The sequence below is a fragment of the Rhineura floridana genome, chromosome 3 (genome assembly GCF_030035675.1).
Source record: "Rhineura floridana isolate rRhiFlo1 chromosome 3, rRhiFlo1.hap2, whole genome shotgun sequence".
Taxonomy (NCBI): domain Eukaryota; kingdom Metazoa; phylum Chordata; class Lepidosauria; order Squamata; family Rhineuridae; genus Rhineura; species Rhineura floridana.
Genome location: NC_084482.1, coordinates 192,352,356 through 192,368,918, shown reverse-complemented (window position 1 = coordinate 192,368,918; position 16,563 = coordinate 192,352,356). Strand labels below are relative to the sequence as shown.

The 16,563-nt window shown below is 43.5% G+C and overlaps 1 protein-coding gene across 1 annotated transcript; it reads right to left on the bottom strand.

Moving 5' to 3' along the window:
• On the bottom strand, positions 1-16,498 carry LOC133380897 (E3 ubiquitin-protein ligase TRIM39-like). The gene is made up of 7 exons (XM_061619085.1): positions 15,948-16,498; positions 10,717-10,812; positions 8,773-9,003; positions 6,123-6,145; positions 3,359-3,477; positions 2,971-3,000; positions 1-1,152 (listed from the first exon to the last, which is right to left on the bottom strand). Exons 1-7 carry the CDS (start codon positions 16,365-16,367, stop codon positions 635-637), a joined length of 1,437 nt encoding a protein of 478 aa, XP_061475069.1. The 5' UTR covers positions 16,368-16,498; the 3' UTR covers positions 1-634.
• Positions 16,499-16,563: the final 65 nt, after the last annotated feature.

The window sequence follows — 16,563 nt, the reverse complement described above, 5'->3', positions numbered from 1 at the left end:
TAAAGGTTAAAAAGAATGTTAAAACTTTATTGATGGATTAATAAAATGATTGAAAGAATGCAATGATGACATCGAATCACAGAGAAGAAAATGATAAAAGAAAAACACGAGGAGTTACATACTAGTACAATTAATATATAAGACTAAGGTCAAACTAGAGAAAAATACAGCTTTGCATTTTATGTGCAGTTGTTACAAACTGCAAAAAGCTGGATGGGGGAAGGCTGACAATCATTAGGACTACAACAGGCATGGAGGGGGATTTAACCCTTTTCTCCTTTGCTTTGGTCCTGAGGAAAATCCTTCCTCCGAAACTGGTATTTACAATGGGAGGCAATCCCCCCCACTGGCACCAGCAGAGAGAGTTCAAAATTAGGATACTGTTCTTTGCAGTATTATAATGCTACTGTGCTATACTTCATTATAATGCAACCATCTGCGCAGACAGCCCAGGACACCTTGGTCTGGTGTTGAAAGGGAAAGTAGGGACAGCAACATGGGATGGAAGCTGCAGCCTGTACAGGCTTCTAAAGACAAGTGTACATCAAATGGATATCTACTGATCTTCAGAACTGAGATCTGGACATATTTGCACACCCAGCCACAGTAAAGCACAGGCCAAGGGCCATGTGCTCTAAGAACACAGCTGGAGGCAAGCTGATGAATCAACAATCCGGAAAAAAGGGAAAACTTCCTCCCCTTCAAAGTCAACTGACTGGAAAGTAAAGAGGCGGGTCTTATCTTCAGCATCATAAAAAGCCACCGTCCCTGCTTCATAATTCAAAGAAACCTGGATCTGCGTCGGGTCCTCATCTGGTTCCAGAGGGGTAGGAGGTGAAGTCAGAGCTTTGTACTGATCATTGCAGAACCCCAGAGCCCAGATTCCCTCATCAGGTTCAAAATCAATTTCCCTCTCCCTCTCCACAGATTCTCTGGCTACACCCACAGCCCAATGGTCTACATCTTCTACATCCACTATCCAATAATGTTTCCCTGAGGTGAATCCCTGGATTCCAAGCACACAGCGAGCATATTCAAATCTCTTTGAGTTGTAGGGGAAGTCCTGACGGACATCTCCCCAAATTACAGATTTTCTATCTGGAGACACAACATATCTGGGATGGGCTGTTTCTGGATCCAACAACACATTTTCTGAAAGAGAATGGTAAGTAGGATGTTAAAACAAGATTCAAAAGTATTCAAGACAAACTGCTTTAACTGACTCAGTTGCTTCAGTAAAGTAGTGTACCAAGCTTTCGAACTGTGTGTATCCTTTAGGAAGGGAGAAATGCAGAACATGTGTAGGTTGAGTTGCAAGCTAGGGACTTGTTGAGGCAACTGCAACATCATTTCAAACACGGCACACTCCACAGATCCTCCCAACATTCATACTCAAAAGGTAAAGGTGTCCCCACACTTATAGTGCGAGTCGTTTCCGACTCTTAGGGTGACGTCTTGTGACGTTTACTAGGCAGACCATATATATGGGTCGGGATTGCCAGTTCCTTCCCCAGCCTTTCTTTTCCCCCCAGCATACACCGGGTACTCATTTTACCGACCACGGATGGAAGGCTGCTTACCACTCTGCGCCACAGGGAGTCTCTCTACTCATACTCAACAAGTTACCAATTTTGGTTGTGCTAATTGCACCAGTAAGAGCCAATCTACAATGCAAGGACTGAGTGTGATTCACAATGGAGCAGGCCTGTGGTCAACCTAACAGTTCTCCATTCAGCACACACTAATCACTTTTTAAAAAATTATTTATTTATTATTGCATTTGTATACCACCCCATAGCCGAAGCTCTCTGGGCGGTTTACAACAATTAAAAACATTAAAAACAAATTTAAAAACACATTATATATATAGTACAGACTGCACCATGCAGATGGTGAAAGGGTCTCCCAAATCATTCATTCACCAAGAGTACTGACATGATTCAGCATCACACCCTGAACCCTTCTTTATTATTTATATGGTATTTATATTGGCTGTCCAATATCATGGTTCCCTGGACATGCCTATGCTATAGTTTCAAAATGTTGTATTATGCTTTTATTTGTTTTAAGTATCATAGCTACACTATCAAGGTACCCTTTGCTTTACTGTTCAACAGCAAAGAATGTTTACATAATCCCAAGGCACAATCTAAGTAAATAAGTAACTACTGCAATGCCATGCTGCAACCACTCCAGTACAGTTAAACTCAAGCACATTTTGGCAGGTGAACTGACCCTCAGAAACTTCACTTGATACCAACTGGATTTGCAGCAACTGAAATTTGTCTCATGGACCAGCCTGTAGACGAAGAAGATCCATGTGCAGATCTCCAGAGATTTCTATTTTTAGTGAACCAACTGTGGCTCCTGAACTGACAGGAGCAGGTGTACAGAGGGGAGGACCAAATGTGGCCCTCCAGGTCTCTCTGTCTGGCCCTTGGAACTCTCCCCAGGCCACACCCTTCACTGGCACTTCTTTGCACTCCAAGTGTTTCTGCCTGGCTGGAATGTGTCCCTGAACTCTGATGATGCCTCTTCCTTGTTTGGAGAAAGGACAGAGACCAGTGTGTGTAGAAAGAAGCCTCCTGTACAAGGTTAAAATCGACAATTGCTCCGCCCACTTTTGCCTCCAGTCCTGCCAATTACTGGCATGCGGCCCTTGGCAGGTTGTCCGGAGGGAATGCGGCCCTCAAACGAAAAAAGTTCTCCACCCTGGTTTAATTTAACCCTTTCCCAAAAATCATTTCCCCCAATCTCAATCCCTATAATTTAAATCCCCCACAAGCTATTTGCTTGCTGGGGTGCTGGTGGTTTAGATTTGGGTAACAGTGCAGAGACTCTCTCCAACACTACAGCCTCCGTCCAATTTACTTCCCCCTGCAGCAGCTTTTATCTGAAGATAAACCTGAGGGCACTGAATGATAGATCTCTGACATCTGGTGTTTTTGCTCTCCCAGAACAGACGCTTACCTCTTATCCACCTTGGTTGCAGCATGTTCTCTGGGAAGGAAAAAAGAGGAAAAGGTAAAACTTCCACTGTAGAAGAGACTTTACAGCCTATTAAACCATGCACAAATGTATTCTTGTTAATAAAGTTACACAGTTGGTAAAACTATACAGTTATTCACAGTTGTGCATAATTCATGAATCATGTTAAGGCTAATCAGACTCTCCATCTAGCCCACTAGCAGAAAGTCACTAGCTTTCCTAGTAATGAGCATCATGAGAAAAATCTACTGCTGTTGGTTTCACACTGCTGCACTTCTCTTCAAGGCACCACACTGCTGCTGACCATTAAACAACTTCAGCAGCCCACCCTTTGCCCCCACAACCAGATTTACACTCGTCTTTTACAAACCTCTGAATTTCCTCAGTTTACTTGTGAAAGATGCACTTTCTTGAGAGAATTTCTTAAGCCTTTCCTTCATGTCTGCAGAAGGAGGTATAGCTGGAAACTGAAATTTTCCCGTCTCACATCTAGTGGGAGAAAGCAAAAGACAGAAGGCCACCCTCAAATAATATTCTTGTTCAGTTCCTTTGCCCATCTCATAGCAATCATCAACTGGAATCCATTGGCTCTGACCCTGCCTATCATGGGCTCTGGCTCCACCCACTGTTGGTCTCTCTGCCTTCCTCCCTGCCATTCCCAATGGCCACCACCCACCACTGCTTTTACAGGCCATCTCCATTATTCATCTTATTTAGAAAGATTTATAAATCGCTTAATCAAAGGGCTCTCTAAGAGGTGTAAAGAATGGGTTGTATCCAATGGTAGCCCTACTCAGAGTAGACTCACAGAAGAAACATGACCAACTTAGGTCCATTAATTTCAATAGATCTACTCTGAGTAGGACTAGCTTATAGCCCAATAAAGCTAGATAAAACACAGCTAAAATTGAACATTACGTGGCATCTGTACTAATGCGAATTACGCAGACTGAAGTGGTTGAATAGGCACTATGAGGCAAAGTGATCCCTTAAACAGAATGCTCCCAAGCCATCAAGAGTTTTATATACAGTAGGGCCCCACTCATATGGCAGGTTAGGTTACAGACCCCCGCCGAAAAGCGGATCAGCTGTAGCTGGAACCTAACCCGCTGATCGTGCCAGAGGAGGAGATCAGCTATAGTGATCTTCCCCTCCTCCAGCACGATCAGCTCCAGCGCGGGAATCTGATCGCGCCAGAAGAGGAGATCAGTTGTAGTGGGCTACAGCTGACCTTCCCCTCCTCCGGCACGATCAGTTGGAGTGCAGGCATCTGATCGCGCCAGAAGAGGAGATCAGCTGTAGCACTCTACAGCTGATCTTCCTCTCCTCGGGTGAGATCAGCTGGAGTGCGGGGAGCTCCAGCCCCCCCTCCAGCTGATCGCCCGGCTGGCGCCATATTAGTGGAACGCCGAGAAGCGGGACACCGAGAAGCGGGGTCCTACTGTACCAGTAATAAAACCTTGTACATCATCCAGTAACATGTTTCCATGACATCACAGAACACACACTGCTTTTCCCCAGACTGCTGTGAGTTTGTGCATGGTTGTTGTTTTTAGGTGCCACCTTTTTTCTTGGCAAAGGCTTGCTTGCACTTTCATCAGCTACTTGACAGCACAGATATGGTATGATGGTAAGTTGAATTTCTGCCTGACATGTAGCCAATGGCATTGTGGTAAATTCTGAAGTATAGGAGCTGAAAATAACAGCCCCCAAAAACAGAGGCGAAAAATGCAGGCAGCTGTGTGTATATATACACACTATATCTGTATCAGCAAGCTTTGTTCTCCAGAGGTCTTTGGCTGCCTCCAGATGTCCTGTTTGCTGAGCATTCATCCTTATTTGTTTGCAGGGAGATTAGATGACATTGGCTATTTCATGGGTATTCATTCTGATTTGTTTGCAGAGAGGTTAGATGACACTGAATTAAAACAAGCATAATCCCACACTTTCCAGTGCATTTCCCCATTACTTTCCTTATCACAAAAAGTCAGATCTTTGGGGGAAGCAGGTTTGTTGCACAGGAACTCCCAATCAACTGTAATTGTGCAACCTTATGTTCTTAATCTGAATTTGCTGGTATGTGACTGAATTCCAACCAAAAATAGCCAGTCTGGAAGCAGCACTCTTTATCAAGCAAGATGTTGATACACTAAGCGGGGGGAGACGAGGAAAAATAAAAACCAAAAAAGTACAGAAATTATGCTGGATGTCATAGCCATAAGGTCCACTTGTAGACTCAGTTCCAAGAAGGAGACTGCAGGCTGAATAAGTCTCTCCCACCTGCTATATCAGGTTACACACCTAGGATTCTGGGATGAAGTCCTAATAGCTCACAATCCGAATAGTTTACCATCAAACATTTAATTGCTGTCTTTGCTAATATAAAGATTGCTGTGTTTTTCTTTACTTCTGTGTTCTGCCTAAACAGGAACCGGTATGATTCGTATAAGGCATGGGGCAGATCTGGGCTCCAAGCCAGGCTGTATGTCCTCAACTGGGGAATAGCTATTGCTTCTTTATCCCAGAATCCTAAGGGAGGAGACATGTCTTGGAGAAGTTTCATGGGACACATAGAGAGCCCTGAAGGGCTGCATTGGGCCCTGAAATTGAGGTTCCATAAAACCCCAAGTAGGGAACGTTTGACCCTCCAGATGTCGTTGGACTGCAATTTCCATCAGCCTTGACTATTGGCCATGCTGGCTGGAGCTGATGGAAGATGTAGTTGCACATCTGGAGAGGGCCAAAGATTTCTTACCCCTGCCTTAAACCATTGCATGTAGCTGTTGAAAATACAGAGCACTCGGTCTGTTCGGGGGAAATGGAGGCTGACAGCCATCACAAAATGAGACAAAAACCCTAAAAGTCTGAATCACCTGTAGGTTATACTGTATACCTGTGGTTTTCCTTAACAGGAGTTCCTTATCAATGCCCACTTAACACCTATCACAATAAAATAAAAAGGCTATGGAGCAGTATTTTAATTGGGGGGGGAGGGGAAGGCAGGGAGGCCCTTAGTGAAATCCAACCCCCACAACTTGCCCATTTTAGCCAAATGAAGGCTCCCTGCAACTTAAAACAATAGCTGAGGAGTGCCGCCACCATAAATAAGTCAAACAAAAATAAAAGTCACATACCTGTCCAATATGCTTCCAATGTCCTAGAAGTGAAAAAAGCAAAGACAATTTAGATGCATTTTACATGTGGCATAATTATGATGTAATAGGTGACTGACATCCAGTGTTAATCATACACAAGTCCACTTATTTCAGTAGGTCTAGAGCAGCCTTTCCCAACCGGTGTGCCTCCAGATGTTGTTGGACCACAACTCCCATCAGCCCAATGCTGGCTGAGGCTGATGGGAGTTGTGGTCCAACAACATCTGGAGGCACACTGGTTGAGAAAGGCTGGTCTAGAGTATGACAGTCGAGCATCATCAAATGAATGTTAGTTTTTAGAACTATTACGCTTCCTAGGTTGTAGTGTTGTTTTATTGATTTTAGGCTGCTTCGTATGGTTTTGCACTCAGTAAACTTGGTGCTAGTGCTGTTCCAGTATTGATTGTTTTCACAGATAATATTTTTAAATTATTGATTTTAACTGGTGAACTGTCTAAAGGACATAGTTAATGGGGTGGTATATAGATACCAAAAATGAATGAATGCACTTTCGAGCCTCTCACTCACCACTGTTGTGCATGTGTGAAAGACAAAAATGTTCTTGTATTGGTTTTTTTGGTCACCATTCGGTTAAGTGAATTTACAATGGCACTTCACCCTACTCGTGCTGTTCTCCTTTTGTCAGATGTGCTCATTTTTCATAGAGGTCTACACATTTGGGAATGGCATCCTTCAATCCTAGTATCGTCTCCTTGTACAGAAGGGTCTCCCTGGCCACTCTTACAAAGGAGCAGCTTCCTTACTTGCCTCCCACTTCCTTTCCATGGCTGCGAGTATTCTCTGCATGGTCATTTTGTTATTGTCTCTGTCCTGCCCCGCCCCCCAATCTCCTGGGGATAGAAGAAAGCTTGCTAATTTCACCAGGGTATTTGGATCCTCATTGTTAACTTATCTCACATGACTTCACAATGGAGGACTCAGAAAGGGAGAGGTAGCTGGTTCGCCAACACAACACCCCACTAGGGCTCAGAGTCTACATGTTGCTTACAAGCTCTTGCCACTACAGCACTGGCAAGTGATTCCCAGTAGCCACAGTATCTTCTTGATTGCCTCCTAGGACCGCTACTGGTGCAATATGCTGAGCAGTTGTGCTGTCATGTAGTGGTTGAGGAATGCCAATAACAACATCGGTTGACTTGGGGTGAATGGATGGGATGAAGGAGGGTCACTGAAATGCAAGGCATCCAAGGGGATGAATAAGTCAGATCACTGAAGCCTGAGGGTGGCCCTTGCTCTGATTTCAGCACTGGTTTAATAGCTACTGATGGTGATATCAGAGCAAGAGTTAATCATTAAAGCAGCTGTAGGGAACCTTTGGCCTTCCAGATGTTGCTGAACTACAATTCCCATCATCCCTGGCACTGGCCATGATTGCAAAGGAACTGCGATTCAGCAACATCTGAAGGGCCAAAGGATCCCCACAACTGCGTTGAAGCATTGCTGTCATTTTACATCGTCTTGAATGTGATAGCCAAGAAAGAATATTCATGGGCCAGCTTCCCCCAAGGTTGCATACAGGTAAAGGCATGCAACAACAGTGGCTATGTTGTTTTCCAATCCAACTTATCTCCAATGATTGGGTTCACTATGTTTGAATAGTTTTCATTTTTCTTGACAGTTCATCAAGCATGACAAAAAATATTGAGAGTTATGCAGAGACCAGAGTAACACTGTAACAGTGTGAGTACTAGGTGGTTTACATGTTCTATGCTGCTTTTGAGTAGTTATTGTAGACAGTCCATGAGTTGTTGTTTAAAAGAACAGCTACTCATGGAACATCAATAATTTAAAAAACCTCTTATCTTCAGTTCCAAGACTGTCAATGACATCATGAATGAATCTGCTGGCTATACATTGTTCAGTGTTTATTAACTAAACTCATTCAGTTCAGTCTGTTTACATACCTGGACCTGCATTCTGCAGTTGTATGAAAAGGGTGGGAACAGAGAGCTAATCAATTACAAAATGGTAGTATGTCCATTAGCTTCTTTCACCTCAAAATCATGGGATCCAGTTCAACACTATTGTCACTCTCCCATGTGCCATATATTATGAGATATAGAATACTGAAAATGGTGCTATGTACTCCCTTTCATAATTCCAGCTCATTATGGGAATGTTGAAGGAAACGTACTCAGTGAAGGCAATTTACTTACCAAAAATCAACCATCAACAGGCATTTTCATATTAAACCATTCTTTATTATACTTGCCATGAAGAGGTAGCCAGCTGCCTTCAGGACAATGCGGGGTTGCTGAACCATGAATAAATTTTGGATTAGAATATTAGCTCCAAAAATTCATTTGCTTACTGGTCACCCTTCTCTTCTATCTCAAATAATTAATATTGGATTTTTATACAAATATGTTTTGTTTTAGTATGTTTTTAAGGATGTTTTGTTGTAATATATTTTAAAGTCTATTTTTATGATGTTTTAGAGTGTTTTTAGCGCTTTTGTCTGCCGCCCTGGGCTTTTACTGGGAGGAAGGGCAGGATATAAATCTAATAAGTAATAATAATAATAATAATAATAATAATAATAATAATAATAATAATAATAATAATATTTCAGCCACAAATAAATTCTGGTTTAGAATACCAAACCTACCTCCAAGAATTCATTTGCTGATTGGTCATTCTTCTTTTCTATCTCACCAATCAGATCACTGATGTAGGATATTTCATCCACAAATTTATTTGCATAATCATCTCTTCTCTTCTCAATTTCACTTTCTATGTCTTTCAGCCTGGCCAGCTGGCGTTGCTCTTGTTCCTGCAGAAACTGCCGTTGTTGTTGGAATTCAGACACAATTTCTTGCCTCTCAACTTGTGCCTCTTTCTGTAACGGACAGATACAGATGACAACATGGGAGAGGTTAAGACATACTGCTCAGTCCAGAGCCTAATTATATCAACCACTTGGAATTAAATTGATCAAAGCCCCTTTCAACTGTTCACAAGTATAAAAGAAAAAAAATGTGAGGAGAATGTTAGGATGAGCGTGCCAGCTCTGTCCTGTTTGGATTGCCCTCCACGAATTGGAGGAAGTCTGTCTGAAGCAAGCAGCCTTTTGTACTCCTGAAAGCTCTCAATATGTTTTAAACTCAGAGCCCCGGTTTTTGCAGGGTTCTGAAACATGCAGAGAGCTTCCATGAGTACAGGAGGCTCCCTGCTTCAGACAGGCTCCCTCTGTGACAAGGGCAACAACTGTGGGGGCAGAGCTAGTGTACTTGTCTCCCCCTTCACAGGATTACTTTAACATGTGAGCAGACCAGAGTGAGCTCAGATGTCTTTAACTTGAGTGAACCCCCATCCTCACAGAGCCAGTGTACTGTAGTGGTTAGAGTGTCAAAACTAGAAGCTCACTGTGTGACCTTGGGCCAGGCACAGGCTCCTAGCCTAACCTACCTCACAGGGTTGTTGCACAGATGAAACGGGGAGGGAGAGAAACATGTATTCCACCTTGAGCTCCTTGGAGGAATTGTGGGATATAAATGTAATAATTTAATAACATATTTATATATTTAATAACTTATCTATTCCTATTTGGAACTCTCTGTGAGCTCCAACATTGAAAGAAGTATACTGTCTTCACAACCATTGTCTATAGTCCATTGAAAATGTGTATTAAATTAACCAGCAAAGACCCCTAGAATCCATGTCTTTCATCCTGGAAGCCCGAGCTACAATTCCCAGAGTGGTTTAATAATCAATTGCTCTTCCCAGAGAACTCTGAGAGGAATAGGGGTCTCCTAACAACTCTCAAAACCCTTAACAAACCCCAGGATTCTTTGGGGAAAGCCACAACCATTTAAAGTGATATAATAGTGCTTTAAATGTGCCTAAGAGACCCATGCACAAGATAAAAACTAACTAAATGCCATCAATTGAACAAAGACTCAAATTCAATATAGGATAATATTAAAATGTTCAAAGATGTTAAAAGGCCTAGGGGAGGAAAGAAAGACCTTTGGCTGGTGCAAAAAGATATTCACATAGGTGCCAGGCAAGCCTGTCCGGGGAGAGTAGTCCACACACAGGGGTTCACCACCAGAAAAGGACCAGTCTCCATTGCTACACTCTGCGCTTCAGAATGATGGGCATTTGGAAAAGGTAGTTTCAGTGCTGAACTACGGCCTGAATCACAATTGAATTGGATCCAAAAAATCAGCTTCATCCATAAATCTTGATTCAAGCTTAACAAAATGTTGCAAGCAACCTCAAACAACTTTGTTCTACCTTTTCCTCTTCTGACTAGATCAACAAGATGCTCAGCCAGCCAACCCTTCCCCTTCCAGTTCCTACAGTACCATTAAATAGAACATACAGTAGGCCCGAGAATGTGGTACAGGAAGGGCACACATGCTCCTCCTTTAGGACTTCATAAAATCACACACCCCACAAATGTACGCAGATCCTTGCTCCATGATAGCATATTGCCAGTGATAATCAGCTCTCTAAACCCTAACAAAAGGATGCATGTCACCCTGGGCTCCTTTTGGGAGGAAGGGCAGGATATAAATTTAATAAACAAATAAATGTCCATTCTTACCAATAGGTCCTGGCATGGCTTCTCTCCATTTGATTTAACGGACCGGATCTTGTTTATTTCTTTACTCAGATTCTCTAGATGTTTAAGAAGTTTACCCTAAGGGCAGAGAATAGATTACAAACGTCAGGTTTCTGCAGAGTATTTTATTCATAACAAGCAGCAGTTTATAGTGCAGAGGCAGGGAGTGTCGATATTCTTGGACTACAACTTCCATCAGCCCCAGGCACCGTGGACTATGGTTAGGAGATTATGGGAAATGTAGTCCAGAAGCATCTGGATGGCCACAGCTTAGCCATCCCTACTATAGTGGAACCTTGTCATCTGGAAAATGATGTTACAACACTCTCTCTGTACCTAATTTAGAACACATTTAAAATTATATTGATTGATTGATTTTTATTTACGGTCATAGACCAAACTAAACATATATAAATACACAGATGCACAACAATACTTAAGAGACGCATTAAACATAATCACTCTTGTGACATACCCTCTGTAAAATTATATACATATCCTCACAACTAATAATGTCAACATTGCTAGGAACAGTACATTTCAGCCACCCTGTAATATGGTATGGTAAAGTTAGCCATCCCCACTAAGTGGTGGAGAGGGAGATCACTGCTAGTTTAAGAGGGCTACTCAGATTGTTTGGAAAGCACAAAAATAAATTCCAAAAAACATGATAACTAACCTGTACAGAGAGACGGACAGACAGAAAGGAACAGCTATTTTAGATGGGGAGTGCCAACCTTTTTTGGCCAGTAAAACACACATGGAATTTTGAAAAAATGATGGGGGTACCAGTCACAAAATGGTTGCTATGAAGACATGGCTTAAAACAAAATGGCTGCCACATCTGAAAGAGCAGAAAAAGAGATAGGGGCACCAAATTATGAGGGCATATCAACCCCCCCCCGATTAATGCCACCGCTGTGCTTGATCATACAGAGCTCTTTGAACCTCTCCTCTGTTGGGACACATGTGCATGCCTGGCACCCAATGAAATGTGGGTATGTTCAGTGTAGGAGAGGCTGAGCCAGTGCAAACAGGAACTGAGCAGGAAAACCAAACAGTCTCTCGTGCACTGTGGTTTTTTAAAGAGATATTTCCGGAGACCTCTCATGGGCACTATAGGAGGTAGCGGTCTGGTCGGCACATTGCAACCTGCAGATGTGACGTTGATGAGCTCTGGCTTAAGATTTTACTGTGGCATGAATTTTATAGCCAACATTTCACTTCATCAGCTGCCTGATTTGTTATGTGTTCGATAGCAGCTGTTGCCCACAGAAGCTCATATCACAACAGGGAAAATTATATTGTGCCAATTTCTCAGCCATGGTTAGATCAGTAGCATTCCAAGTTCAGCCACCCCTTCCCCCTCTGCCATATGAGTCTTGAACAGAAGCTCATCCTTTTCTACCTTTTTTGAAGGTACCCACAGTGCAATGCTACATTTGCACCAATGCGTGGAGAATGGCAACATGAGAACAGGCCTTCTCAGTGGTAGCCCCACACTTATGAAACGCTCTCCCCAGAGAGGCACACCTGGCCCCATCATTATAATTTTTGAAATGGAAATGGACTGTCTTCAAGTCGATCCCGACTTATGGCAACCCTATGAATAGGGTTTTCATGGTAAGCGGTATTCAGAGGGGGTTTATCGTTGCCTCCCTCTGAGGCTGAGAGGCAGTGATGGACCCAAGGTCACCGAGTGAGCTTCATGGCTATATAGGGATTTGAACCCTGGTCTCCCAGGTCATAGTCCAACACCTTAACCACTACACCACATTGGCTCTATCTTTAGGCAGCAGGCAAAAACATTCTTCTCCCAGGCATTTGGCTCTTAATTTTTGGAGGGCTTTTGTCATTGTAGCCTCTTTAAGGGGGGGGTGTTGTTCCACCATCTTATCCATGTATTGTGTTTTTAAACTTTTTATTTGTGTTACTTTTATATTGGTTTTAATTATACAGCCACGAGAGCAGCTGTATACTATAGCCAGCATGGATTTTTCACATTCCGCAATGTTAAATTGAAAATACCCCCATGCCATTCTGATGCTTCCCATAGGCTCATTTCAAAACAAAACCTTACAAAACTTATAGTCCTGAACTCAGAAACGCTTGCTTAACAACCCTCTCAATTTTCATGGTGATACACAAAACAGTCAGAGAGAATTGACAGTTCAAAGTGTAAAAAGAGGGGAGGGGGGGAACCCAGAGCCCTTATGGACTTTTTTCTGTCAGAGTTCTCATAATCTGTTGAAATTCATTAAAAAATCAGCCATGTTCACAGAGTACCTGTAATCCTAATACTGACCTTGCCCCATACTCTGACCTTCATCTTCTACAGTTTAAAAGTTAAAAAAATGCCTGGCTGATTTTTAATTAATTTAAGAAACTTTGGCTGGAACCCTATGATAACGTCGGGCATGCTTAGTAAGAACCGTCAGAGTTCTAAAAGCTAGACTCCCAGCTGCTGGGCTTGCCTTATCAGGGGGCCACACCCACACCAGACTTTGATTTCATGTGAGACAGTCATGACTTCCCCCAAAGAATCCTGGGAAGTGTAGTTTGTGAAGGGTGCTCAGAGGAGATTCCTATTGACCTGACAGAGCTCCAGTGGCCAGACTGGTTTAGCAGTCAGCCACTCTGATTGAAGCTCTGTGAGGGGAACAGGGCATCTCCTAGCAACTCTCAGCACCCTTCACTAACTACACTTCCCAGGATTCTTTGAGAGAAGCCATGACTATCCAAAGTGAAATAAAGGCCTGGTGTGGATGTTGCCAGGGACAACTTTGGTTTAAATTTGGGTGGGAGGTTACATGTGCCTGCTGTAGAATAAAAAAGTGTGGGAAACCCTGAAAAGCAATGTTACTGTTCACAATATTTTCCTTTTGGAAAGGAAAGTGGCTTCCCTTCTGCCCAGTGCCCACCCACCCAATCTCCTCCCCTCCCCCAGGTCAGTGTTGGACTACGACCTGGGAGACCAGGGTTTGAATCCCCACACAGCCATGAAGCTCACTGGGTGACCTTGGGCCAGTCACTGCCAGGGGTGTGGAGTCGGTACGCCAGACCTTCGACTCCGACTCCTCTATTTTTCTACTGTCCGACTCCGACTCCTTCATAAATGGCAAATGTATATTAACTAGTAATAACAAATTTACTGCAGTAAAATGGTAGCACAAGGCATTTCATCACCACCACGTGAATCCAGAGCTTGGAAAAGTTATTTTGAACTACAACTCCCACGAGCCCAATCCCTGGAGCTGATGGGAGTTGTAGTTTAAAAAAGTAACTTTTCCAAGCTCTGGATTCACGTGGTGGTGATGAAATGCCTTGTGCTACCATTTTACTACAGTAAATTTGTTATTACTAGTTAATATACACTTGCCATTTATGAAGGAGTCGGAGTCGGAATCAGAGTCAGTACATTTCTACCGACTCCGACTCCACCCAAAATTGCTCCCGACTCCGACTCCACAGCCCTGGTCACTGCCTCTCATCCTCAGAGGAAGGCAATGGTAAAACCACCTCTGAATACTGTTTACAATGAAAACCCTATTCATAGGGTTGCCATAAGTAGGGATCGACTTGAAGGCAGTCCATTTCCATTTCAAACATGATCGCACAGAAATAAATCCCATTGAACTCAAAAAGTATGCAAATGATCAAACCCACCCTCCCTTCTCCTCTTTCCTATCCCCTCCCTCTTGCCCCTTCCCTCCCCCTTCCTTTGCCCCTCCCTCCCCATGCCCTTCCAATCCCCCCCTTCCCCTTTCCCTTGGTCAATTTTACTTATCTTAAGCATGATTGCACGGAAGTAAATACCATTGAACTCTACAAGCATGCAAATGATCAAACCTGCCCTCCCATCCCCCTTCCTTTGCCCCCTTCCAATACGCTCCTTCCCCTTCCCCCTCCCCCATGATCAGTTTTTCCTATCCTAACCATGATTGCATAGGAGTAAATCCCATTGAACTCAATAAGCATGCAAATGATCAGACCTGCTTTTCCCCTCCTTCCCCTCTCCTCTCCCTCCTCCCCTCCCCTCTTCCACCTCCCCTGCCCACTTTAGCCCTCCCTCCCTCCTCCCCTCCCCTCTTCCGCCTCCCCTGCCCACTCCAGCCCTCCCTCCCTCCTCCCCATCAGTTTTACCTATCCTAAGCATGATTGCACAGGAGTAAATCACACTGAATTCAATAAAAATGATCAAACCTGCCCTTCTCCTCCCCTCCCCCTCCTGCCTGCTCCCATCCAAGTCCTCCCCTCTGCTTTTCCTCCTCTCCCTCCCCTCCTGTGGTCAGTTTCACCACTCACCATATGCTCAGAGGCACATGCTACCAAATTCTTCCAAGCTACACAGGAAGTAGATTGGACTGTGAAAGACCAACCCAAATTGTGTTGGCATTTTGATAAATTTGTAGGGCAGTCCAATATCTCAGACAGGAGGTCAGGTCTCCTGCTCTCCTGGTGCATAGCTGCCCAATTTCCCTGCTTTTTAAAGTTTGATAGAAATATCTGCGGGATATAGGTACATTCTTAAACTGCAAGGTTTTTTTGCCTATTAGTGAATCTTATTATTGTATGTCGCTTTGGGTTCATTTTTATGAAGAAAAGCGAGTAATAAGTTTAATAAATACACTAGCCATTGTTCATTTCAAACCAGAGTTTACAACAGACGGATGGGGCAACTCTGCACCTAACAAGATGTTATTGGACTCCAACTTCCATCAGTACCAGCCTACTGGCCAATGATCAGGGGGAGTTGTAGTCAACAACCTCTGGAGTGCAGTTTTTTCATGTCAGGTATAATATATTTAGAACAAGATTTGCACCATGTGGCTTGAAGCCAACCCTGGTGAACATCAATGTAGATATAAAACGGTCTTCCCGTGGTTAGCTCTGAACAGCGATGGAGGAATATGCATACAAGAGGGGAGGCCTGAAGATGGAGGAGCAGATACTCCATGAGGTGCTCACACTTTTCTAATCCGGGAGAGGTATACTAACCCGTGTGGATCTTGCAGAGTTGCTAGACTACAACTCCCATCTTCCCTGACCATCGGTCATTCGGACTCGAGGGTGAGGCTAATGGAGGATGGAATCAAACGACATCTGAAGGGCCACAAATTCTAAACAATGGTTAGATTAGGAATCTCATGACTGCTTCAGGCATATACATGCAGCAGCATTCTTTGACTTCCTAGAAATCAGTAAGCAATTACCTTGTAATCTGCGGTAGCTTTTTCTTTGCCAACAACAGCGTGATTTCTGTGAGCCTTCGATCTCTCACAGAAAGTACAAATGAGGGTCTCATCCATTTTGCAGAAGAGACTTAGATCTTTCTTGTGTTCCTTGCACGTTTTCTCTCTTCCCGGGCTTTTCTTCAGTGGCAAACTGAGTTGCTTGGCTGCTTCGGCCATGTTCCCCAGATGTCTGTTGGGTCTCAGGTTTTCCCAGGAAAAATATTTTCTACACTCTGGGCAACAAACGTTACTACCTGATGCTTTCCGATAATTGCTGATGCAGGTTCGGCAGAAATTGTGCCCACACTCAATGATCATTACTGGATCCTGGAAGTAATCATAACAAATAGAACAAGTAGCTTCATCCTGAAGGTGTTTTGCTGGATCTGCAGCAGCCATGGTGTTGCCTTGGGAGCTGGAGGTAAAATAACTTTCTCTTTCGCGTTCTCAGAAATGGGCGTTTCTTTTCTTTTCCTTCCCAGGCAGACTCCGCAACAGAAAGTCTGAAAAAAGCCCAATTTACATGTTAAAGGAGCTAATGGGATTTTGGAGGCCTGCCTGGTACTTTTGAGCCTAGTTAATGCATTACTAATTA

Excerpts from the sequence above, each read along its gene's own strand:
- LOC133380897 (XM_061619085.1), bottom strand. The coding sequence starts at position 16,367 with ATGGCTGCTGCAGATCCAGCAAAACACCTTCAGGATGAAGCTACTTGT. Across the intron at positions 6,146-8,772 it reads CAGCAAATGAATTCTTGGAG|GACATTGGAAGCATATTGGA; the intron begins GTAGGTTTGGTA and ends TTTCACTTCTAG. Across the intron at positions 3,478-6,122 it reads ATTGGAAGCATATTGGACAG|ATGTGAGACGGGAAAATTTC; the intron begins GTATGTGACTTT and ends TTCTCCCACTAG.